At 40.5% G+C, this 25,106-nt stretch overlaps 1 protein-coding gene across 13 annotated transcripts in view; it reads left to right on the top strand.

The window, feature by feature from the left end:
• Positions 1–25,106, top strand: part of Dock7 (dedicator of cytokinesis 7) — a 194,295-nt gene that overhangs the window by 168,111 nt on the left and 1,078 nt on the right. For 8 of the 13 annotated variants that reach the window (XM_006503314.4, XM_006503313.4, XM_006503308.4 and 5 more), the window contains 12 exons: positions 484–642; positions 1,406–1,506; positions 3,674–3,866; positions 4,638–4,781; positions 7,396–7,527; positions 8,963–8,977; positions 16,089–16,214; positions 17,269–17,358; positions 17,479–17,715; positions 18,060–18,203; positions 20,147–20,253; positions 21,782–21,949. In XM_006503314.4, the coding sequence (XP_006503377.1) occupies positions 484–642; positions 1,406–1,506; positions 3,674–3,866; positions 4,638–4,781; positions 7,396–7,527; positions 8,963–8,977; positions 16,089–16,214; positions 17,269–17,358; positions 17,479–17,715; positions 18,060–18,203; positions 20,147–20,253; positions 21,782–21,949 (1,616 nt within the window). Of the gene's footprint in view, positions 1–483; positions 643–1,405; positions 1,507–3,673; positions 3,867–4,637; positions 4,782–7,395; positions 7,528–8,962; positions 10,580–16,079; positions 16,215–17,268; positions 17,359–17,478; positions 17,716–18,059; positions 18,204–20,146; positions 20,254–21,781; positions 21,950–25,106 lie in introns of all 13 variants that reach the window. The other 5 variants (NM_026082.5, NM_001290636.1, XM_006503309.4 and 2 more) reach the window with 3 other exon arrangements.

Genomic DNA, 25,106 nt, shown 5'->3' with positions numbered 1-25,106 from the left:
AGGGGAGACCACACACAGCATTTGGTCTGCTACAAACCTGGGATAAGACTAGGAAATTGGAATTGGTAGATGGGTAGGAGAGTGAAAAATCACTTAGTTGATCTGATCCCCTTGAGTGACCAGAGGTTCCCAGGAGTGAGACAGAGGGATAGATAGGGTGTGAGGAAGGAAGGCTGCAGGAGAGATGGGTGTGAGGAAGGAAGGCTGCAGGAGAGGTGCTGCTTAGTTCCCTGGAGTCCACAGCATCTTTTTAAAAAATCAGATTGCATTGTGTATATTTCATTACTTAAAAAAAAATGTTTCAGAATAGCATTTTTTCCACCAAACTTTGATTTTGTTTATTTGCAGTATTGGGATCAAACCTAGGACACAAGCTAAGCAAGCACCTAGCACTGGGCCATGGTCCTAGCCCTTTCCCTTTGCAGGGAAACAGAAGCACGTTTTCTTTTGACTGCCTTAATTGCTGCAATTTCCCTTTCACAGAACTTTGCCAGAGTGAAAATGCAAGTGACGATGTCACTGTCCTCTTTGGTGGGTACGTCTCAGAATTTTAATGAAGAATTCTTAAGACGCTCTCTAAAAACTATTTTGACATATGCTGAAGAAGATCTAGAATTGAGGGAAACCACATTTCCTGATCAGGTGAGAAATGCTACTGTGTGTGCGTGCACATGTGTGTTTCTGTGCACATGTGTTTTTTCACATGTTCATACATGTGAAGCCCCAGAGGTCAAAGTCGATTGTCATTCCTCAGTCACTTTCTCACCCTCTGTCACTGAACCTGGAGTTCCTAGTTTGACTAGGATGCTGACAGTAAGGCCCAAGGATCCTCCAGTCTTTGCCTCCTGTTTTTGCTGGAATTAGATGAAATGCTGGCCACCACACCTGGCCTTTGGGTGCTGAAGACAAACTCAACCATCTCCAAACACCCTGTTCTTAAAATAGTTAATCCAGTTGTGTAATTCTGCTCATTTGTAGCAGTAGATGTAGGCAGTTCCTGCCTGTTACTCAAATATTAGCTTGCCTTTAGGAAAACTAGTTGCACCGAGCTGACTGTTAAAGACAGTGAAAGACAGTTTCCTCCTGTGCTCCTGCAGTCCTGACTTTGCTGCACCTCATTCCTGCTTACAGTGTAGTCAACTGAAGAATGCCTCCCTTTGCCACACCCACATACTTGCTGTAACTTGTTTTCAAAGTTCTAGAAGCTTATCAAAAATAGCTTCCAAATCCTACCATTCTGGGAGGCAGAGGCAGGTGGATTTCTGAGTTTGAGGCCAGCCTGGTCTACAAAGCGAGTTCCAGGACACCCAGAACCTTGTCTCGAAAAACAAAAAAACAAAAGCTTCCAGACTCATTCAGTTATTGGGAATGAGTGACAGGAAATGTTTATGATTCTCTACTGCAGGTCCAAGATTTGGTCTTCAATCTCCATATGATCCTTTCTGACACTGTTAAGATGAAGGAGCATCAGGAAGACCCAGAAATGCTGATTGATCTCATGTACAGGTAGCCTTCATGTGACCCACCCTGTTTGCATTATGGGATTTGAAAGACCCTGGGTAACTGTTGATGAGAAAAAATGTAAAAAAAATATTTAAGTGACTTTATAATAGAGATGTGTGTGTGTGTGTGTGTGTGTGTGTGTGAGTACTCTTTATAATAGAGATGTGTGTGTGTGTGAGTACTCTTTATAATAGAGATGTGTGTGTGTGTGAGTACTCTTTATAATAGAGATGTGTGTGTGTGTGTGAGTACTCTTTATAATAGAGATGTGTGTGTGTGTGAGTACTCTTTATAATAGAGATGTGTGTGTGTGTGAGTACTCTTTATAATAGAGATGTGTGTGTGTGTGTGTGTGTGTGAGTACTCTATAATAGAGATGTGTGTGTGTGTGAGTACTCTTTATAATAGAGATGTGTGTGTGTGTGTGTGAGTACTCTTTATAATAGAGATGTGTGTGTGTGTGTGAGTACTCTTTATAATAGAGATGTGTGTGTGTGAGTACTCTTTATAATAGAGATGTGTGTGTGTGTGTGAGTACTCTTTATAATAGAGATGTGTCTGTGTGTGTGAGTACTCTTTATAATAGAGATGTGTGTGTGTGAGTACTCTTTATAATAGAGATGTGTGTGTGTGTGAGTGCGTACTCTGCTTGCACGTGTGTCTGTACTGCTTGTGTGCCTGGTGTCTGCAGAAGGCAAAGACTGTGCTTTTCTGAGGTTGCTTCTTTTGTCAGTGGTTTTAAACTCTTCCGTGTGGACTAGAGAGATTACTCAGCAGTTAAGAGCATTTTCTGCTCTTGCAGAGGACCCAGGTTCAGTGTTCAGAGTCATCTACCACTGCACCCGCTCAGGACCTTTCACCCTCTCTGGTCTCCATGAGCACCAGGTACACTGGGTGGAGAGACATGCATGAAGGCAGAACACCCACACACAGAACGTAAGAGTTGAAACATTAACTTCAGCTTGCTGTTGTGTTGTGGGGTGTGCAGTGCAAGGGATCAAAGGTAGAGCCTCAGAATACAGAATGTTTATTGCTTGCCAAAAAGAAAAAAGGAAAAGAAAAGAGAGAGAATTTTTAAAAGATAAATTTGGGGTCTGGAGAGATGGCTCAGCAGTTAAGAGCAATGACTGCTCTTGCAGAGGTCCTGAGTTCAAATGCCAGCAACCACATGGTGGCTCACAACCATCCATAATGAGATCTGATGCCCTCTTCTGGTGTGTCTGAAGACAGTGAGTGTACCCACATATATGAAATAAATATGGCCTGAGCAAGCAGGCCAGAAAAAGTACAATTAATTTACTAGTTAATTAATTAATTTGGTGTCCTAGATCTCGAACTTCTTAGAAAAGCCTCAAGCTCACATTTTAAATGTAAAAAACAATCTTTAAAAAAAATAGAATATGAATGTTTAATGTAATATGAATTGTCATAATTTCAGAATGTGGTTATGATTAGAGATAGTATTTCTAGGTACAGATTTTGAGAAATTTGTAGTTGCCACTATATCTTGTTAGACACAGAAACAGAAGTCAGAGTTTTCTTTCTATGGGGTCCTCTCTTTCCCAGTTTTGTCCATCATAAGATGACACACAAATTAAAAACTCTTCAAATAAAGATGTATATTTTTCTATTTTTCCTTATATATTCATAAATAATATATAAGTATTTATTATATAATTAATGTATAAGTATATATGTCATATAAAATATATTAATATATATTTCAAAAATTTTTTAAAGATTTATTTATTTATTATATGTAAGTACACTGTAGCTGTCTTCAGACACTCCAGAAGAAGGCATCAGATCTTGTTACAGATGGTTGTGAGCCACCATGTGGTTGCTGGGATTTGAACTCCGGACCTTCGGAAGAGCAGTCCGGTGCTCTTACCCGCTGAGCCATCTCACCAGCCCCATATTTTTAAATTTAAATATAGTTTTCTTAGCAGCCACATCTCAAGTCTCTTTACCCCAACCCAAAATGATAGTGTCCATTTCACAGTGACTTCTCTATCCGTACACAGTGACATTTTCCAGCCACTTAAACACTTGTCATAACAGGTTGATGCCCTAGCAGGAACTTGTCTAGATAGATAATCTGAGGAACCCTCTGAACTCGCAATCACTTCGGGATGCTAGTGGCACTAATAATCACTTCTGTTGTGATTAGAATCGCCAAGGGCTACCAGACGTCTCCAGACCTGCGCCTGACCTGGTTGCAGAACATGGCTGGCAAGCACTCTGAACGAAGCAATCATGCCGAAGCTGCTCAGTGCCTGGTCCACTCCGCAGCCCTTGTCGCCGAGTATCTGAGCATGCTGGAAGATCGGAAGTATCTTCCTGTTGGATGCGTAACATTCCAGGTAGGGATCTGCTGTGTCCTTTGGAAGCAGGAAGTAAGGCCAGACCTTGGCAAGGTGAATGACTGTACTCTTAGATTGCACTCTTTATTTTGCCTGCTCTTCTGAGAATATAATCAGGGCATGTTTGCCTCCACTGAGATAGATCTCCAGCCCTATTAAAGAGAACCTGATTTTCAATTGAGGATTGAAATTAGGGCTTCGATCCTAGGTCCTCTAGAACAGCCAGTATTCTTAACTGCTTAGCCATCTTGACTTCTTTCCTACAAATGTTTTTGTTTAAAGATTTATTTATTTTACACACACACTGTCACCCTCTTCAGACACCCCAGAACAGGGTATCAGATCCCATTACAGATGGTTGTGAGCTACCATGTGGTTGCTGGGATTTGAACTCAGGACCTCTGGAAGAGCAGTCGTGCTCTTAGCAGCTGAGCCATCTCTCCAGCCCTCCTACAAATGTTTTTAATTGTGTGTGTTTATGATGTGCTTTGATACATCTGTGAAGATCAGAAGACAGTTTACTTCTACAACTTGCTGTTACGGGGGGAGTTTTCTAGCAACAGTGTTGTAATTTTATCATCATCTTTTAAACAGAGATCTCTCACTTCCGTTGTGTGTCTGTGCGTAGGGCTGGCTCCAGGGTCTCTCCCAGCTGAGGATAGGCTCTCCTACCTGAGCTAATAGTGATATCTAGTTGTCACTTACGTCATGATCACTGTCCATGCCAGGAAAGTGATTCACTGCCAATACCTCTTCAATATTTTTCCCTAGAATATTTCATCTAATGTATTGGAAGAATCTGCTGTCTCAGATGATGTGGTATCTCCAGATGAAGAAGGCATTTGCTCTGGAAAGTACTTCACTGAATCGGGACTGGTGGGCTTACTGGAACAAGCGGCTGCTTCCTTCTCCATGGTAAGTGACTTTGTTCGCTCTGTCCCACAGTTTCCAGGTCCATAAGTGACACATATGTCAGTGTTTCTGCCTTTCACCCTTACCTTTCCTTTGAGAGTGTTGGCTGCAGGTGTCCTTACGAGCTGTCCTTCAGCTCTGTGGCTGTTTCTCCCACTGTGTGTACCCTAGTGACCTGTGGCTTTCCCCGGTGCTCTCATCTACTTGTTTATGAACCAGGGTTAATCTGCTACAGTTATTTTCTTGGTTTACAAAATATTTTCTGAAACCTTTAAATTTTAAAAAAAGAGAGAACAAAACTTCTCTGGGCTTTTTAAGTTCTGAGTAGATTAACACACGTTTACAGTGTGCCTCTCAGGTGAACTGGAGATCATCTGTCCCTATGTGTTGAGCTGGGCTTGTGCAGTGAACCTTTCTGAGTAGGTTTTGGAGGACTGGTTCTCACCTATCAGAGTTCATCCTGCATCCCTTACCTGCCTGCCCTGCTTGTATAACTCGAGTCCTTGTTCCCTCCCATCTGTATGCGAAGAATCGAAGCCAAGACCGCTAAGGAGATCCAGGACAGGCATTTATAGAAGGATATAACCTAACTTCCCTAACCTTGAGCAAATGTGATAGACTGAGTCGCTGCTTCCTTTGATTTTACTGCTTACTGTCCCAGCACCAGTTGGGACCATGAAAGGGTAGAGCAGATGATGTCCAGAGCCGCTCTGCTGCCGCTTTGTTATTTCAGTCTCTTCATGTCTCACTTTTCTTTTTTTTTTTTTCTTTTATTATATGTAAAGTACGCTGTAGCTGTCTTCAGACACTCCAGAAGAGGGTGTCAGATTTCGTTACGGATGGTTGTGAGCCACCATGTGGTTGCTGGGATTTAAACTCCGGACCTTTGGAAGAGCAGTTGGGTACTCTTACCAACTGAGCCATCTCACCAGCCCATGTCTCACTTTTCTTAACTGTTAGACACATCGAATAATAATTTGTACCTCGGGTTGGCATGAGGAAGGAGTTCACATAAAGACGTTCATATGTAGAGAGAGCCCACTCGTTAGCCAGTGCTGGTGTACTGGCGTGATTGCCATCTTTATCCTTGCTGGTCCTTAGATCCCACAGGCTTAACTGTAATGATTTTCAAGCTCTTAAAAATATTTTTTCAGACTTCACTCCTTTCAACAATGTCCTGTTTCTAAGGACCATGATCATTCCATTTTTGTCATAGACTGGAGGATTTTTTTGCTACTGACAGAATAATTTAGTAATTTTCTGTGTCTGAATACACATGTAGTTTAAGTAATTCACAGAAGTACATCTAGATTACAGACTAGTAGTCTGTTGTGCAGAAATTCTTTTATTTATATGTAGTATTAATATATTCTTTTTAAGTTTTAAATTTTTTTAAAGATGTATTTATTTTATGTATGTGAGTACACTATAGCTGTACAAATGGTTGTGAGCCTTCATGTGGTTGTTGGGAATTGAATTTTTAAGATCTCTGCTCGCCCCAGTCAACTCTACTTGCTCCACCCCAAAGATTTATTTAATATATATATATATGGTAGCTGACTTAGACACACCAGAAGAGGGCATCAGATCTCATTACGTGTGGTTGTGAGCCACCATGTGATTGCTGGGATTTGAACTCAGGACCTTCGGAAGAGCAGTGAGTGCTCTTACCCGCTGAGCCATCTCGTCAGCCCACGTTTTTTAATTTAATTAAGATACTTACTAGAGAATTTTAGTTATGCTAAATTTATTTCCCCATTGAAGCTATTGCTTAGAGATCTTCCTGTGATCTGGCCAGTAAGATCATGGAAGTCCTATCCTCGGGAACGCACATGTGCTGATCTGTGACGCCCTGGGAAGCTGCTCTCTCCTCCCATTACAGTGCCATCTGCTAGGAGAAAGTACAGCCCGAGTGCCAACACGCCAAACCTGCATGTCCTTAAAGATCAAGTTATTTCAATACTTGCCAAGAATTTCTAGTAAGCAGATTCCTATGCCTACTTACAGTTGTGGAAAGGTAAATGGTTTAGGTTTTCCCAGAGGCTACAGATGCTCTGATTTTAAAAGAATCGGGAATCTTACCTATATAATAATTGAATTTCTTGCAGTAATCAGAACTAGTTTTTAAGAGTTTATATGCACATGTACATATTTACCTTAGTGAAGTCATTGTAGGAAAGACAGGAACAGGATGTCGAGTTTGAATTATACATCAACATAAGTATTGATGGATGGATAGAGTATAAATATATACCCACTGGAGTCCGTTCAGAGGAAATGATCCATTACATAAAATTGGGTTTTAAGGCTTTTTGTTTGTTTGGTTGGTTTGGTTTTGGTTTTGGTTTTTCCGAAGCAAGGTTTCTCTGTGTAGCCCTGGCTGTCCTGGAACTCACTCTGTAGACCAGACTGGCCTCGAACTCAGAAATCCGCCTGCCTCTGCCTCCCGAATGCTGGGATTAAAGGCGTGTGCCACCACTGCCTGGCGGCTTTTAATACACTTAAAAATTAGACCTATTGGGAAGTATCTTAATAAAAATGGTGAATATGAATTCTAATTATCTTATTTTTCATTGATCTAAAAGAAAGCGGTATCTCACAGATATTATTTTTGTAGGCGGGCATGTACGAAGCAGTTAATGAGGTTTACAAAGTACTCATTCCTATTCATGAAGCTAATCGGGATGCAAAGAAGCTCTCCACAATTCATGGCAAACTTCAGGAGGCATTCAGCAAAATCGTCCATCAGGTAACAGCTCCCACTTCTGACTTTATTAGCTGGGGAAGTGTTGACTTAACACGCCTTGTGCTCACGCCTAACCAGCTCCCATGGGATGGCCATTTTACTTGTTTAAAAGATAGTTCCTAGTTAAAATCAGATTTATTAACAAAAACAAACAAACAAACAAAGGAATGCATTTATCTAAAGTGGTCATAACTATTAGGAACTCCCCAAATGACTTTTTTTCTTTGTCAAATTTTGAATTATTACTATTTAGCAATGTTTTAGAATTTTATTTCTGTATTACATTGTAGATTAAATTATGGGTTTGATATTTAAATTGACACCTGTTTCTTTGCTGCCAAAAGGTTTTTATGTGTAAATTAACTTTTATTGAGTGATGTGAAGCTGTAATGAAATCCTGGTATTTTTACTGCTGTAGTTGTGTTTCTCCTACATGCACCCTCACCCAATGTTTCTCATATAAAAACAACGACCGAGACAAGTTCCTATGCGGCTCAGAGAGGGATTTAGTACTTCACCAAAATCAGAGTCAGGTAAACTATGTGGGAAATGAAACAGACTGTTAGTGGTTGGTGCCTTCTGACTAAGTCATTGGCTCCACTGAAAGTTTCTATTGGGCTTCCTCCTCCTCCTCCTCCTATCCCTCCTCTGCATGCATGATTTTGCTCCCTTCACACGCACGACCTCCACAAGGCAGTGGAGGAGTGACTGACTACCCACTCCTGCATGCAGTTCTACAGCAGTTTCGCTCTTTACTAGCTTGACCACCTTGGCCAAGCTGTTATAGATGAATAGACAGAATCTGAAAGTAAAGTAGGCTTTTCCTGTTAAGCCAGAACTCTATTGTAATCTTTGAAAATATTGAAGTTACAAACGGTTGGTTAGGCTTCATGGTGGTAAGAGGTATTTTTATAGTGAATTATGCACATGCTCTGAGGAACTTCATCATCCTTGAGAGCCCTGTGATGCCAATCATACGCATCCAGTCTGCAACACGTAGCACTGACTGCTAGTGGTTTCCCAGAGAATTTCATCCTTGTGATTCAGTTCCTGTCATTTGTCACAACTGCAGTGTGTGTCCTGTTTAACCTGGATATTTCCGTGGAACCAGCTCCTAGTAGTCAGAGACCTGAGTCAGACACAGGCAGAATAAGTGGCAGGTTCCCGTGCCCTAAAATGCGTACTTAGACTAAACAGTACTCTTACTTTCAAAGCTTAGCTTTTCAAAGGCAAAATTTTAGGAATTGAGTTTTGAACAAGTGTGTTATAAAATTTCTCTCGGTCTTAGATGATAGAATATGTTCTGTTTAAAATCTTTTGTTATCCTCTGAGAAGAACTTGTGGTAACGTACCGTGTAACTGACCTTCCTTTGGCCTCTTTGTTCTTTTGAACAGTTTTTTTTTATGACTTGCCCTTTTTTTACTTTTTATTACACAGAGCACTGGCTGGGAGGTAGGTAATGCTTTAGTTAGTTAAAGACACTAATAGATGGACTTGACCAGATTTCTTATGCCAATGCTTTGCCCACATGTGCTAGCTGTGGGCATTCTGTTGCTGTCTGCTTATCAACTGAATTCATTAACCAAAGAAATGTTGTTAAACTACTGTAAGTTATTTTAAGAGCTGTCTGATATGGAGGTCCTAGGCAGTGCATGGAAACCGTTTCACTAATGAGATTCTTTGGTAAATGAGCCACTGTGTTAGCACTCTGGTTTGTTTTTATCCTTTGACGTGTTTCTGTCATCAACACGTAGACACAGATTTCTCTCCTAACCATGTTCACTCACAGAGGTCGATTTGTACGATATTGCTCAGAGGTATAAATAGAAAGCATTGCACTTGTGTGCTGCTGTCAGGCAGAGAACATACTATCTTCTGTGCCTTTGTATAAGATAAAAATCACCTGTGTATTAGTGACATCCCTTCAGTAAAGGTGGATGCAGACCGTGGAGATAACAAAATACGGGTGGGAAGTGGGCACGCTGGAATTGATAAGTTGTGCTTAATTTTGTCGTGAGTCACTTTGCCGTGGGTAGAGCCCTCACCCCAGGAAAGACATTTATTTTGGTCACTTATATATAGATGGGGGAGCAAGATAGAGATACTAAGAAAACTTAGCATTTAAAAGTTTGACTTTATAGTCTGATGGCATTTATTCCTGTATAATGAATACATTTGCTTCCTTATATGTAGTAGTTAAATTTGGAAATGTTAAATATAAAATCAGTCTTATCTGAAATTGAATTTTTCATCTTTCTGTAAAGGAGAAAATTCTCTAAATTACGCCCTAATATTGACTAGGGTCTTGAGTTAGGTGTGTGGCTCTGCCTCTCGACTCACACTGGCTGGATACAGCAGGCTTCTCCGTTTGATTCTTTGCAGTCCTCTCTTGTGGAGACCCAGAAAGAACACTTAGAGACAGATGTCACCAATAGATGTCCTCCCATTCTGAAATAGTGCCTGCCTCTACTTATCTTTACATGAGCCGTCACATTTACCTTCATCCTCCAGATTAAATGTGCATGACCTCATTAATACCTACAATATAATCTATTTCTGTGGCTTCGTTTAGATATATGCAGAGGCTGGCCACAGCCATCTCCAAGGGATAAGGCTCCTCGTGGGTATTCTAACATGGAGCAAAGTTAGCTGAAAACTGGATATAAAATTAAGAATATATTAAAACCTCTGAGCAGTTTTTGACTAGTCAGCTTGATGCTAAATCGACCCCTGGGCGACGCCCTCTCCACTGGTTTTGACACTAACACCATCCTCCCGTCATGTGCTGCATGGAGGTTGCATAGACCTTGCTTCCCTGTTTGCATCCTTGTCACTGCCTGTGCTGGGTCTTCAGCTTCATAGCGTCTGAACTTGGTGCACGTGTGGTTTTTGCTGTACTTGTTAAACTTAAGTGGATGCTTGCATTTTAAAAATGTGTTTGCTACCATTTGCTGCTTAAATGTTTTGAAATTCCCCTAATTAAAATGCTTTCTGTTTTCTCTCTCTTGCCCCTGGTTGCTGACCTACTCCCTACTTTTACTATTGTCTATTGTGGTAAGTTCCTATCTTGTGAATATTTTCCTGTTTAACTCTGACAGCTTCAGTGATTTCATTTTTTCTGAAAACTGTTTCTTAGCTAATTTCTTAGTATTCTCATAGAATGCTCATGGATTGATACCTAGTAAGGCGATTTCTATATAATATAAGGTTTCTTGAGTCTGCATTGTTCCTTGTTTTACATTCTGTTCTTGATTCAGTAGAAATTATTTGACTTGGCACAGCTTTTAGGAGACAGAGGGTGGGAGAGGAGAGAGAACTCCCGACCATGTTTAGCAGTTTGCCAAAGTGTTTACATGCCAGGTGACACTCTGTGAAACTCTCAAGAACTCATCACTGTTAACTACCATGTTTTGTTCCTAATATCTTAATTTTCATTTTTTCCAAAGCCCATTTATTATTCTCTAAATAATATGAAATAAATCATTTCCTATAACTCATTTAAAATATTTTTAAAAGAAAAAGTTAATTTCTGTGTGAAAATCTGATGACCATTTCACATCTTGTATACATCCATTTAGATGTATTCATTTGCCAAATAGTTATCAATCTGCTTGAAGAAATTCATCACCATAAGCTCATTTTTTCAAAACAATTCTTTTCAAATATTGATAACATAGTCACATAACATTTCTCTATTAAAAAAAAATACATCCTCTTCCTTTAAAGAGATTACCGTTCTCCATGTATCTTTTGGTATCCAGAACAGCTAGAGCGTAAAGTTAACTTTATAAAGATAAACTCTGATGCATCACTAAAGATATATTTATCCCCTATTCTTTGACCTAGAAGCATCTAAAATGATTGCCTTAAACTCATTACTAAATTGGATGAACATAAATGTGAGTTAATGCTTTGGCTTTGGTGTGCTCAGAAACACTGACTACAGTCTGGCTTCTGTACTAATGTTGAGGTAAATAGTATAATTCATTTAAGGAAATAAAACGAGTGCAGAATTAGAAACAACTGTAATTACAGTGGAGAGGAATGACCCTAAACAGGGAGTGTTTTGTTTCTGTTTTGTTTTGTTTCTTTTGTTTCAAGGATGGAGCATGGGATACTTTTAGGTTTCGGGGGGGGGGGGGATGTGTGATACAGGAAGAGAGAGAGAATGGGTAGAAAGCACTTGTGGGCCTTTAACTCTGGAACAAGACAATAGGTGTGCTGGCTGCAGGACCATTCAGAGGGAAGATCTGTGCATCCTCAGAAGTGCTTTGTAGAGTTGATGTCTTCCTGGTGGCAGACTGGAAGGTGGATCTAGTAGGACCTTGCTATACTGTTTTGGTTTGCCTCATCTGCTGGCTCTGTGGTTAGAAAACTGTAGGTGATACTGGATATGACATTTTTTCTGGGGATGGAGCTATATAATGACTAGAATTGAACTTCAGATTAGAAACTGGTTAGGCTGAATCTGAGATGAGGATGTCTGTTAAGCTACCACTTGATTTTTACATTGGCTTATGCAAGAAAGATCTGCAAAATACAGAAGTTATGGTAAAGGATGGCACTGCAATATAGAGATAAAGCAAACAGAGAAGGAGAAGTAATCCAACTCAGCAGGCATGGTGGCAGATGCTTTTAATCATAGGACTCAGGAGGCTGAGGCTGGAAGATCAAGGGTTCAAGGCCAGTCTTGGCTATATAGGGACTCCATGAAACCCTGCTTTAAAACTGGAACAAAACAAAAAAAATAAGTTAAAAATAAGTTGAATTACTTACAGAGCTTCACAGGAAATCTTAAGAAAAACACCAGAGAAGTGAAGACAACACAGAGGCCATTCTTGAGGCCTAGGTTTCTATTTGTGAGTGGACGGTGGGAAAGATGTAGCTGAAGTAAAGTTTTGATTTGGGTGTCACATAAAAATGCCAGAAATTGGGTTTTTTAAATTTTGTTTTATTTTGTTTTGTTTCATCTATAAGATGAGGATCAAAAAAGTGGTGTCAGTCACAGAATTCTGCCAAATATATTAACGTAATACATGTAGGCTGGGCATGCTGCTGCATGTCTGTAGGTTCAGCTATCTGTAGACTGAAGCAGGATGATTGGGAGTTCAAGGCCAGCAGCATAGGCTAAAAAACTAAAAAGAAAAGAAAGTTAATATAATACATATAAAGTGTTGCTAGCACAGCCAGTGCTCAGGCGTGTTGGAGATCGCTTGTGTTGCTGCTGTGTTTATACGATTGACATTACCATTACTCTCACGTGAAATCTGTTGGTTTTGTTGATGATGCTGATATAATGGGGATCAGACCCATAGACATGTCTAGACAAATACTGGAGTACTGAGCTATCCCTAGCTCCTGTTGAAATCAACATAAAATTTAAGCAAAAAGGTCATGTACAGTGGCACACCCTATAACCCCACCCATTCCAGAGGAGGGGGCAAAAGGATTACTAGTTCAAGGCCAATCTGGAAATTTTATCGAAGTCTTATCTCAACATAGAAAAGGAAAAGGAAAAAGAAATGAGGTGCCATCCATTGCTAGAGTGCTTGCCAGGGCATGGAAGGCACTGGATCAACCCCTCAAAGAAATCAGTTAATGAGTTGTTCCATTTAATATGTTCCCAAGTAGAAATCTCGGCCAGAAGAATCTGGCTGAAAGTGTTTAGAAAGAATAGGCCTAACGGAAGGAAAAGGAGATGAGCAATGTGTCCAATGCTGGCACGCCTGTGTGGAAGTCAGGCAGTGTAGGAAACAGCCAAGTGTCCTGGGGCAAGTGCTCCAGCCCAACAGGGCCCTTCCTTAGCAAAGAGAACAAAGCTAGACACATGTAAATGTGGCTGGTGTGGAATGTAGTTTGCTTTGCTGGTGCCTAGTCTCATCTTAACCTACAGAGCTAAGGAAAACATGAGTAAAACCACTTATGAAGAATAAGCTATATCTAGTGTGGGAGTGGTGTGAAATTCAGAATGAATTCTAAACAGTAAAGGAAATAATGCTAACTTACAGGAAAGTTATTCAAAACCAAAGCAGGTATCAAAACAAAAGAAAATGAAGTGGAAGGAATTGTTTTTGCTGCAAGTGAAGCTACATGATTGTGCTTTAAAAAGTGGGTACCGGCCTGTAGGTGAGCAGTGGAGAAATCTAAACCAAAACACCATTACTCAGACTATGAGCCGCTCTTGGTGTGTGCCCACCCTCTACAGCACACCCGTGTGCACACGCACCATCCAAGGACTCCTTGCCATTTTTCTGTTGCTCTTGTCTCCTGTGTTTCTATTGATTTTTCTCTGCTCCACCCACTCTGTTCTCCATTCTGTTCCTCAAATCCCTCAGGTCAGCTCTTGTCTCAGGGCCTCTGCACTGGCTCTCCATCTGGCTGGAGTATATTTCCCCAGAAATCAATGTAAATAGCTTTCTAGCTCTTTCCTCATCTGTCACTTGCTTGATGAGACCTCTCTCTGTTTCTCGCTGGTCAAGTCATATGTGATGTATACATATGCCTGATGTATCTTAGGTATTCCATCAATACTTGGATGGATGGTTGGATGATTTCCTTCACATATGTTCCCTTTTAGGATTGGAGCTAACTTTTTTTCCTCCTGTATCTACTGGAGAGGCCCCTCCTTTTTCCTCTGTCCACCTGCCCCCCCTTTTTAATGTTGAGCCCCGTGGATGGCTAGAACCCTAACTGTGATTTGGCTCCAACAAAATTAATCTTCTGTTCTTGATAGTACTCATTACAGTATGTACTAATTTAAATTGTAACATTTGATTTCATATTTTATTCTTTTGAGGAGGAAGTCTTATTTTTATTCTGTCAGTGAAGATATAGCTAAAATAACAATATCAATACAAAAAGTATGTTTAAAGAGGTAGTTAAGTTTTAGTCAGATTTAGGCAATGAGCCATAGGACCTTCCCAGTTAGGGCACATCACAAGATTGTGTGGGTTTTGGGATCATACGCATTATGGGGTGTCTCTGGAAAGACCAATAAAATTGAAGAAAGTTAGTATTATACCATGATTGAGAGTTGGAAAGTTTAGCTAAGGGAAGTGAATCCTAATTACTGTCTTTAAATATTAAGGATTGAAAATAATATTTTAACCTGGAAGCCTCTGAAGCCATACAGCTAGAGTATAATATTCTAATATTTTTGGTTTTCAGAAGGACAGTTTTTCGTGTGTGAAACATAGTTTGAAAGCTAACAATCACAGATCTGTAAGCAGTCATCTTAGGGCTTTCGCTTGTGTTCCATGCAGTGCCTTCTTGCCGTGATTGTCAAAGTAATATTGTTGCCGACTGCTGGGTCCAATAAAAATTGTTGTGAAATTTATTTAATTCACCCAGAGATTGCATTTACTGTAAGGATCAGTTAATATTTATGTTATATTTTAAAATGAAAAAATGTTTTTAAGTTAGAAATTTTTATTTTTAGCTCCAAAGATATTTTTCTTATTGTGGATGAGAATATGGGGTTATCTTTCTTTTTTTTGCTTTGGTATTATAAAACTGATAAATTAAGGATCAAAGTTTCTCATTTTGCTTAATTACCTATAACATTTATTGTTCGCTCTTTAAATGTTTATGCCACCTGGTCTTTTCTATATAGCAAAAATAAATATAAAGCGATGTAGGCTTACAGAGCATTGAGAAGAACGTCATGTGTTTGTGGTTTGCATGTGAGTCAGTGCAGAATCCTTCTGAAACCGCTTTGGGTCTGCAGTCTCCAGACTGCATGGGAAGTGCCCAGATGTTGTCCTTACTGAAAGGATTGGTTCTCACTGACCTTGTGTGAGAGGTAGAATGATTTTCTGTCCTTGTATGTGCTGTGTGGTTAATGTTAAGTCACATCACAGGATTATGTGTTTCTGGGTGGTCATAGAGGATATCACTGAAAAGACCATGAAATGCAGGATAGTAATTCAGACAGGTAGACAGAGCATTGGGGAGTTTGGTGGGTACTTTTGGCAATCTTTAAAATACAACTCATCTCAAAGTGTTATTATTGCACCCAGATTTTTCCTTTCTATTTCATTTATACTGTTCTACATACAAATATTGTTTTTAACAATGATATTGATTAAAGAATTTTTACATTAGTACTTCTGAAGGGTCTTGATGGTTTGCTGATTTTGTACTCTATGCCAGATGCTATCCTTGGCTCTTAGTGTCCATGGTCTCTTTTTAATATACTCAAAGAGACTAAGAGAAGGATTGTGTTGCCTTGAAAATGTATTAGTGATGTGTTTTAATTAACTTTTATATTAAGACCTTTTGGTTCAATAAGGAAAATAAGTTAATATAGCCCAACTGTATGGATTTAAAAACAAAGACCATTTTGTTTCATTTGATAAGAAATGTAATTTGCATAATTCTTGTTAGGAATAATGAAAAAAGACCATTTTATTTGTTTTTACCCTTATTTAAAAATAAATACAATTTTGAGCTAATTTTTTGCAGTGTTTTGGAAATTTTATAATATATCAATCTAAGCATAATATAAGAAAACAAAAAGTCTTTGTATTAAATTTTCTCATTTTCCTAAACCTAGGATGGTAAGCGGATGTTTGGCACCTATTTCCGTGTTGGTTTTTATGGAACCAAGTTCGGGGATTTGGATGAACAGGAATTTGTTTACAAGGAGCCTGCAATAACCAAACTCGCAGAGATTTCTCACAGATTGGAGGTGAATGCCATGGTAGTTCACGAATGTCATGTTTCTATAGAAAGTAGATTTTCACTTCAATTTTAATTAAGTAAGTCAGATAATCGACTTCTGTGGTGGATAAGAATTTTTGAGAGGTACAATAGCACCCTTTCAAAACCTTTAAGTCTGTTATGACAAGAGTAAATTATTATTAGCTGTATTTCTGAGGGCTCATTTTCACACATATTTTCTAAGCTCCTTTATCCATCAGAATTACTCTGATTCGTCTACTTTTGAGTAAGAGATAAGAAGTAGCAGTGTGTAACGAGATTGGAAGCAGAAGCCCAGAAAATAGCTGGCTCACAAGTGTCCAATCAGATGTCCTGAGAGGTCAAACACTAGCGCCACACCTGGAGAGCACTGAGTGGCTCTCAAGAACCCCTTGCTTCTCACATAGATGGCTGCTTTATATTTGCTTTATATTTACATCTTTCCGTTCTGGGCGCTCGTCTGAACCCTTCTTTTCCTGCTCCAAGTGTGGCTCGTGCCTCAGGTGCCTGAGTGTCACCAAGGAGAATCCCAGATCCAACCCCAGGCGTTCTCAATCAAAGTCTTCATTTTGACAAGATCCTTAAGAGACTTGTGCACAGAGAACAGTTTGGGAAGCAGGGCTCTAGGCTGGCTTCTACTTTTAGCTGGTATTGACTCTTACAGGTGACTTTACTGGCTTTGGGTTCCATAAGCTGGTTCAAACTATGACTCCTTACTTTTTTGAGTTAGGTAAGTCTTGAGAAATACCAAGACCGTGCTACCCAAACTTTATCCTGCAAAGCCCTTTGTGGGAGGTGTGAAGATAATTCCTGGCCGTCCTCCTGGATGTCTGCATCTAGACTTCACCTCCCTGCTGTCTTAGTTTTTCCTTCTGAAACATTGCCTAAACTGCAGCCCTTGAGGTCCCCTTGTAAAAAACCTGAGCTTTTATTTGGGGGGCGGGGACCTGCCAAATCTCGTACTCGGCTGAGGAGTCTACCTCAAGGGCCTACTCTGGTTCACTGGGAAAGTCCTGTAAACGATTTCCTCCTCTTCATTCCAGGGATTTTATGGAGAAAGATTTGGAGAGGATGTGCTTGAAGTAATCAAGGACTCTAATCCTGTAGACAAGTGCAAATTAGATCCAAACAAGGTAGGCTGATTACATCCTCATGATACTCGATTGTGCCTTTGAAGACAGGCACGTTGTTTTGTTTGACACATCCTGGGTGACAGATTACTGTCGGTTGATACAGACCTTTTCCCTCTTCAGGCATATATTCAGATTACCTACGTGGAGCCCTTCTTTGACACCTATGAGATGAAGGACAGAATCACTTATTTTGACAAAAATTATAATCTCCGGCGTTTCATGTACTGCACACCCTTCACTTTAGATGGCCGTGCTCATGGGGAGCTTCATGAACAATTCAAACGGAAGACCATTCTGACAACGTCTCATGCCTTTCCTTACATTAAAACAAGAGTCAATGTCACTCACAAAGAAGAGGTAACACCACGGGGGAGGAAAAAGAATTCACAAAACTAGCCTAGTCACACTGTGAACTTACGTGTGGTTTTAGCAGAAGACGTATCTCACCCTCTTTGCATACTAGGATTTTACCATTGTGGCTCATTCGTTTTTGGCTATCTTCTAAGTTGCTAATTCATCCCCAGCTTATGTTTTTTAAAGTATTTATTGATTTTTATGTTGATTAATATAGGGATTGAGGTTTAGATTTTGTTACATGAAAGCTTATTATGAGTCCCCCCATTTCTTCTGAATTCCTTATTTATATCTCACTAGGCAGTTTTTAGGCAGTATACTAACCTGATTGCTACTGTTCTACTCAGATAATCTTAACACCAATTGAAGTTGCTATCGAAGACATGCAGAAAAAGACTCAGGAATTGGCATTTGCAACACATCAGGATCCAGCAGACCCCAAAATGCTTCAAATGGTCCTCCAGGGGTCTGTAGGAACAACTGTAAACCAGGTCCGTGCTTCTTGCTGAGTGTGTGCTATTGGCTTACATACTAGATTTGAAGAAACAGTGTAATGTTTACAGAATGACAGAATCATGCAAATTAGGTATAAAGATTATGTGTTAGATTAGTCACATGGTATTGAATGGAAAGCATTACTGCCAGTTTTCAGACCTCTTCCTTCTATGCCTGTGCTTATAGTATAGAAATTTGGTCACTTAAAATAGTCTTTGCTAGTTGGTTATGGTGGCATATGCTCTTAAAGTCACACTGGGTTGGCAGGGGCAGGCAGATTCTCTGTGAGTTCAAGACCAGTTTGGTTTATATAGCAAGTTCTAGACCAGCTGAGACTACATAATGAGACCCTGTCTCATAAAACAAAACAAAATTCTTTCATTAAAAAAAAAAAAGTATACACGCGGCTGGAGAGATGGCTCAGTGGTTAAGAGCACTGACTGCTCTTCCAGAGGTCCTGAGTTCAATTCCCAGCAACCACATGGTGGTTCACAACTATCTGTAATGGGATCCAATGCCTTCTTCTGATGTGTCTAAAGACAGCTACAGTGTCTCGTATACATAAAATAAATAAGTCTTAAAAAAAAAGTATACATGATTCAAAAAGACTCATTTCCAGAGCTGTATTTAACACATGTGAACCTCTGCTCTCTTAGATTCTCAATGATGTCTCCTTTTCCACAGCTTCTTCACAATAAGTTCTATGGAATAAATAATCTGGAATCATTTGGGAAATTGTAATAATATTTTCATATAAGATAGCAGTAGTTGTTCTCCTACATGTTGGAAGTCATCATAATATCCTCTGTAGTTAGTTTGCTGAGAAAGTCTTCCTCATGATTTTAGACATGGCCCCAATCTTAAAAAATTCCCCCAGATAAGAACATCAAGAAAACTGTTAGTCTGGTTTTGCTTAATATGTCTTAACTACTTTTTGGGTGAAAGAATAATACCAAGAAGTGCTATAGGATATAACTGAAACAAGACCTTGGTGCCCCTAACACATGCAATAATTGTTTCTTCCCTTCACATAATTTAAAAGACTCCTCTGTTTAATTACTGCATCAGGAATAACTTTTTTTTTCCTTTTTTTTTTATTACGTATTTTCCTCAATTATATTTCCAATGCTATCCCAAAAGTCCCCCACACCCTCCCCACCCCCACTCCCCTACCCACCCATTCCCATTTTTTGGCCCTGGCATTCCCCTGTACTGGGGCATATAAAGTTTGCCTGACCAATGGGCCTCTCTTTCCAGTGATGGCTGACTAGGTCATCTTTTGATACATATACAGCTAGAGTCAAGAGCTCTGGGGTACTGGTTAGTTCATAATGTTGTTCCACCGATAGGGTTGCAGATCTCTTTAGCTCCTTGGATACTTTCTCTCAGGAATAACTTTTACAATGCTAAAAGAAGTTGCTTTTGTAAAATCAAGTGTAATAGCCAGTGGATTAGAAATGCACTAAAACTTGTGCATCAAGTATCACTTAAAGCCGGGCGTGGTGGCGCACACCTTTAATCCCAGCACTCGGGAGGCAGAGGCAGGCGGATTTCTGAGTTTGAGGCCAGCCTGGTCTACAGAGTGAGTTCCAGGACAGCCAGGACTATACAGAGAAACCCTGTCACGAAAAACCAAACCAAAACAAACAAAAAACAAAAAAAAAAAACAAAAAAAAAAAAAAAAAAAAAAAACAAAGCAAAGTGCATTGATAAAGTCAGTAGTCAGTCTTCAAAGGCCTATTCATGTCTTTGGAGGATGAACCACTACAAAATGAATCTATCTGTAGAAGGCAAGAATGTAAATAGCTGTCTGGAGTATCTGGAGCAGACCCTCTCTGAAGAGTCCTAAGGGACACGCAGCTGTCAGTGCTGTAGCTCTGTGGGTAAACTCCATGACTCTAAAGAACAAGGGTACTTCATTGCTTCCTTTATCTTTCAGGGACCTCTGGAGGTTGCCCAGGTCTTCCTGTCTGAAATACCTGGTGACCCGAAGCTCTTCAGACATCACAACAAGCTGCGCCTTTGTTTCAAGGACTTTACTAAAAGGTAATTGAGGCTTCTTGCAAAAAGAACTTCAAATTAAGAGTGACTAATACCATAGTTTGAGATGACAGCCACAAGGAATTGTTGAAAACAGAAAATAGGAATTTACCGTGTGAAGCAATCTGTGCGGTGCTCATAGTTCTTTTTTTTTTAAGACTTATTTATTTTTATTTATGAGTACACTGTAGCTGTCTTCAGACACACACCAGGAGAGTGCATCGCATTCCATTACAGGTGGTTGTGAGCCACCATGTGGTTGCTGGGAATTGAACTTAGGACCTATGGAAGAGCAGTCAGTGCTCTTAACTGCTAAGCCATCTCTCCAGCCCACATTTACTGTTCTTTACCAACATAGACCAGCACCCTTCCATACCCCAACTCTTTTAACTTGAAAGTTGCTGTTTATGCCAAAAAATTCGTATTATTCCTCAGCATGCAGCACCATTTTTCCCTCCCTTAAGAACCAAAACAGAAAATGTTGAACTCCTAACCTTATCAGTGTATGTATGTCCCTGTCCAGCCACTTAGTCGCCATGTATGCCTTGAACTTGCTGTTCTGCTACAGCCTCTCAGCTGATAGGATTAGAGGCGTGTGCCACCATTCCAGGCCTGTATATTACTTTTTAAAATATCTTTTTATGCCGGGCATGGTGGCGCACGCCTTTGATCCCAGCACTCGGGAGGCAGAGGCAGGCGGATTTCTTAGTTCGAGGCCAGCCTGGTCTACAAAGTGAGTTCCAGGGCAGCCAGGGCTACACAGAGAAACCCTGTCTCAAAAAACCAAAAGAAAAAAAAAATCTTTTTCTTGACAGTATGAATAAATTGGATAATGATCATTATCTGTTTATTAAACCAAACCTTTTATTTCAACATGGGGGAAAAACAATGGTGCCTGCCATGCTTACACAGATGAGTGACAGCCTTCCTAAAGAATCTGACCTAGAAACAGGAGAAGGGAGGGGGAGGGGAGCGCTCAGAGCCAGCATGACAGTTCAGAAGCAACTCAGTGACAGAGTCCTGCCTGCATTTGATCTCCCAGCACTGTGAAAGTAGCACACACTTCCTGTACTCAGAAAGCAGAGGCAGAAGACTCACAAGTTCTAGGCCAGCCTGGGCTACAAATTATTAAAATATATTTTCAACTTAATGAGTACAGGAAGTGTTTATCAGATTTTAAAAGAAAGTCCGATGCCTGTTGCATCATAGAAAGAAAGCAGAGAGCAGCTGGCCACAGACACAGTAGACCTTCAGAGGCACACCACTTCTGACCTTCTTCAGTGTCCAGGCCACCCTCCTAATAACCCATGGGTGAAGTTAGCACCTCATGATCCAGTCAGCTCTCAGTCCTATGAGCTGGGAACAAAGCCTTTGACACATGAAGTCTGTGAGGACATATTATACCTAAGCCATACCAGCACATTAAACCTAAAATAAAATAATCATTTGCCATCAACTGAATGGTGTGTGTATTTAGAATTACAAATTTCCAAGGAATGAGAAATGTCTAAACATGTGTTTTCTTACCCCCTAGGTGTGAGGATGCCTTACGAAAAAATAAGAGCTTAATTGGACCAGATCAAAAGGAGTATCAAAGAGAACTGGAGAGAAATTACCATCGCCTTAAAGAGGCTCTGCAGCCACTGATAAACAGAAAAATCCCTCAGCTATACAAGGCTGTGTTGCCTGTCACTTGCCACAGGTATGCTAAGTGCTTCCTCCACAGAGCTTTTTAGAAAAACTGATTTTTATAGTTTTACAGCTTATACAGTTTCAGGTGCTGCATCCCCAGAAATATAACAAATCCAACCAGGCTAAGCTTTGCCACTTAGCCCTGATCAGTATAAAGTCATCCTTTCCTGTGCAGGGCAGGCTAACTGGGACAGTAGTAAGTCTGGCTTCATCCCCTCTCCTAAACTCTCACATACCTCCAATGAGAAGTCACTGGAATGTTTCATGAGCAAGGCCTCCACTACACACGCGCGCGCGCGCGCGCACACACACACACACACACACACACACACACACACACAAACACGAGCACACTTCTCCAATCATCAGTAGTCTATGTAACCTAGAGCCGCACAGACCAGGGCAGGTGCCCTGACTGTCCAGGAAGCTGCAGTCGTTTTCTCTCTTTGACAAGTCAGAAAACAAGGAGTTTTCTACAAGTGAATCCGAGCTGCATGTGAGCCGTGTGGGCCTCACGTGTAGTACAGGTACTCCCAGGAGGCTGTGAAGGTGCCACGGCAGATGTAAAGAGCCCAAGGTGGCGCCTGGCACCCACTCTCAAGTATCTGAGCCCTGGAAACCAGCCTGTTACCTGTTGGATTATTGTGGCAGGTGTTTTATCACCCTTTTCTTTGAAATGATAAACTAATAAACCAATTAAGTTGTATAATAAATTAACATTTGAGAAGCCATTGTTTGAATATGGATTGAAAAAAGAAGCTATGCTGTCAATGGCAGAAGTGTAGCCTTCGCTTCTTAATGGCCCAGTCATTTTATACTTGTAGATGTGTGAGACAAATTCACACATTCCTTCAACTGTACACCCTGTCGTCCCAGGATAAGAGGCTGAAGCAGGGTGGTGACTTAAAGGAGAGTCTGGGCCAAGAGCCTGCTCTACGTCACAGCCTCCAGGGAAACCTGTCTCCACCACAAGCTACAGGAACTGGGGAAGTACAAAGAACATTATTCACGTGTGGTAAAATACATGCTTCTCTTAGCCCACACCTATGGGGCTGTTCCCTTCAGAGTTCCCAGCAGGGAAGCCAGCAGCTTTCCATTTCCCATCAGTCTTGAAATCTCTAGCTCCATGCACCTGACTCCTTTCTCAGGTCGCAGGTCGCATGCGGGTCGCAGGTCGGGGTGTGGGTGTGTGTGTGTGTGTGTGTGTGTGTGTGTGTGTGTGTGTGTGTGCGCGCGCGCGCGTGTGACCTGGCAAAGTCTCCGTCCAGTTTCTTCTTCGAATTTCCGTCCTAAGGCTGTTCGCCTGAAGGACACTGCCCCCTAGTCTAGTCCTCTAAACTTTTCTTAATCTAGACATGTAATAGTTGGTTCTCTGAGGAGTTTTTTGTTTTTTGTTGTTTAGTTTGGTGGTTTTGTTTAGGAGGTGGCAGATTTTTTGGACTGTTGCTACTTAAACCAGGTTGGTTGGTCCTCAGCCATTCTCTGAATTTGAGAACATTCTTTAAATTATATTTTTTTACTTTATGTGAGTACACTGTAGCTGTCTTCAGACACACTAGAAAAAGGTATCAGATCCCATTACAGATGGTTGTGAGCCACCATGTGGGTGCTGGGAATTGAATTCAGGACCTCTGGAAGAGCAATCAGTGCTCTTTACCACTGACCCAGCTCTCCAGCCGTTATTAAAAAAGAAAAAAAAAAAAAAAAAAGCCGGGCGTGGTGGCGCACACCTTTAGTCCCAGCACTTGGGAGGCAGAGGCAGGTGGATTTCTGAGTTCGAGGCCAGCCTGGTCTAGAAAGTGAGTTCCAGGACAGCCAGGGCTACACTGAGAAACCCTGTCTCAAAAAACCAAAAAAAAAAAAAAAAAAATTTATTATATTTATAAGAGTACACTGTAGCTGTTTTTAAACATACCAGAAGAGGGCCCTTTTCTTTTTTAAAAACAAAATATATACTTTTTGAAACAAGGTCTGCTGCAGCTCAGTCTGGCCTTGAATTTAATATGTAAAGAATGACCGGAACTTCGGATCCTCCTCCTTCTCCTCCGTAGTGCTTTCATCACAAGGATTATGTATGTAGTGCTGAGAGACTAACCGGGGCTTGGTGCAAGCAATCAGCTGCTTAACTAGAGAAGATTATGTGCACCAAATGTGTAAGACCCTTGGAGACTAGAGGGCATCAGATCTGGAACTGGAATAACAGAAGGTTGTGAGCCACCTGGTGTGGGTCTTAGGAGCCTAATTTGGGTCCCTCTACAAGGGCAGTAAGCACTCTTAACCACTAAGCCATGGCTCCAGCTTAAATATTCCTTCTCTTGATGAATTGTATCCAGCTTTCAAAACCTTCCCCTAGGGGCTGGAGAGATGGCTCAGGGGTTAAGAGCACTGACTGCTCTTCCGAAGGTCCTGAGTTCAAATCCCAGCAACCACGTGGTAGCTCACAACCATCCGTAATGAGATCTGGCGCCCTCTTCTGGAGTGTCGAAGACAGCTACAGTGTACTTAAAGCATACAATAAATAAATAAATCTTTAAGAAAAAAAGATTTTAAAAAAAGGAAAAAAATTTTTAAAAAAAGAAAAAAATTAAAAAAAAAAACAAGAAACCTTCCCCTAGAACCAAAAGAACAATCTGTAAATTTCAAAGCTAAATGTCGTTCTCTTTATAACTGCTTCTACCTTTCCTAAACTTCCAGGCACTTACTTACCTTGAACTATCAGGAAGGATGAGCAAAAGAAACCAAATAAGAAGGAAAAACCCACAAAAACATTTCATGAATAAAATCCTCATGTCTATAGAACTTAGGAAAGAAACATTTCTTAGGATTTAAATTGTCAAATTGTGGTCTGGGACCTTGACTTTGTCCCTCTTCCTGCCTTCTCATATGTGTAGAATGGACTTTTCCAGAGACTGGGCGAGATGTGCTTTTGTAAATGATTGGCTATAGAAGCAGGTTGGGGAATTTAGGCCTTCTCTTATTAAGCTAGACATTACAAATGTGTGCTACTCTTTTGGAATGTTTCTGCATTTTGTTTTGGCCCTGGCTAGCCTCAAACTCAGAGCTCCACCTCTCTCTGCCTCCTGAGTGCTGAAATGAAGGGTGGATGAGTGACAATTGCCTGGCCCTTGCAAGATATTTGTAATAGAATGTAACAATTACTTTGTTAA

The sequence above is a fragment of the Mus musculus genome, chromosome 4 (genome assembly GCF_000001635.26).
Source record: "Mus musculus strain C57BL/6J chromosome 4, GRCm38.p6 C57BL/6J".
NCBI classification, from domain to species: domain Eukaryota; kingdom Metazoa; phylum Chordata; class Mammalia; order Rodentia; family Muridae; genus Mus; species Mus musculus.
Note: the sequence above shows the minus strand (reverse complement) of the source record. Positions and strands in the feature narration are given on the sequence as shown.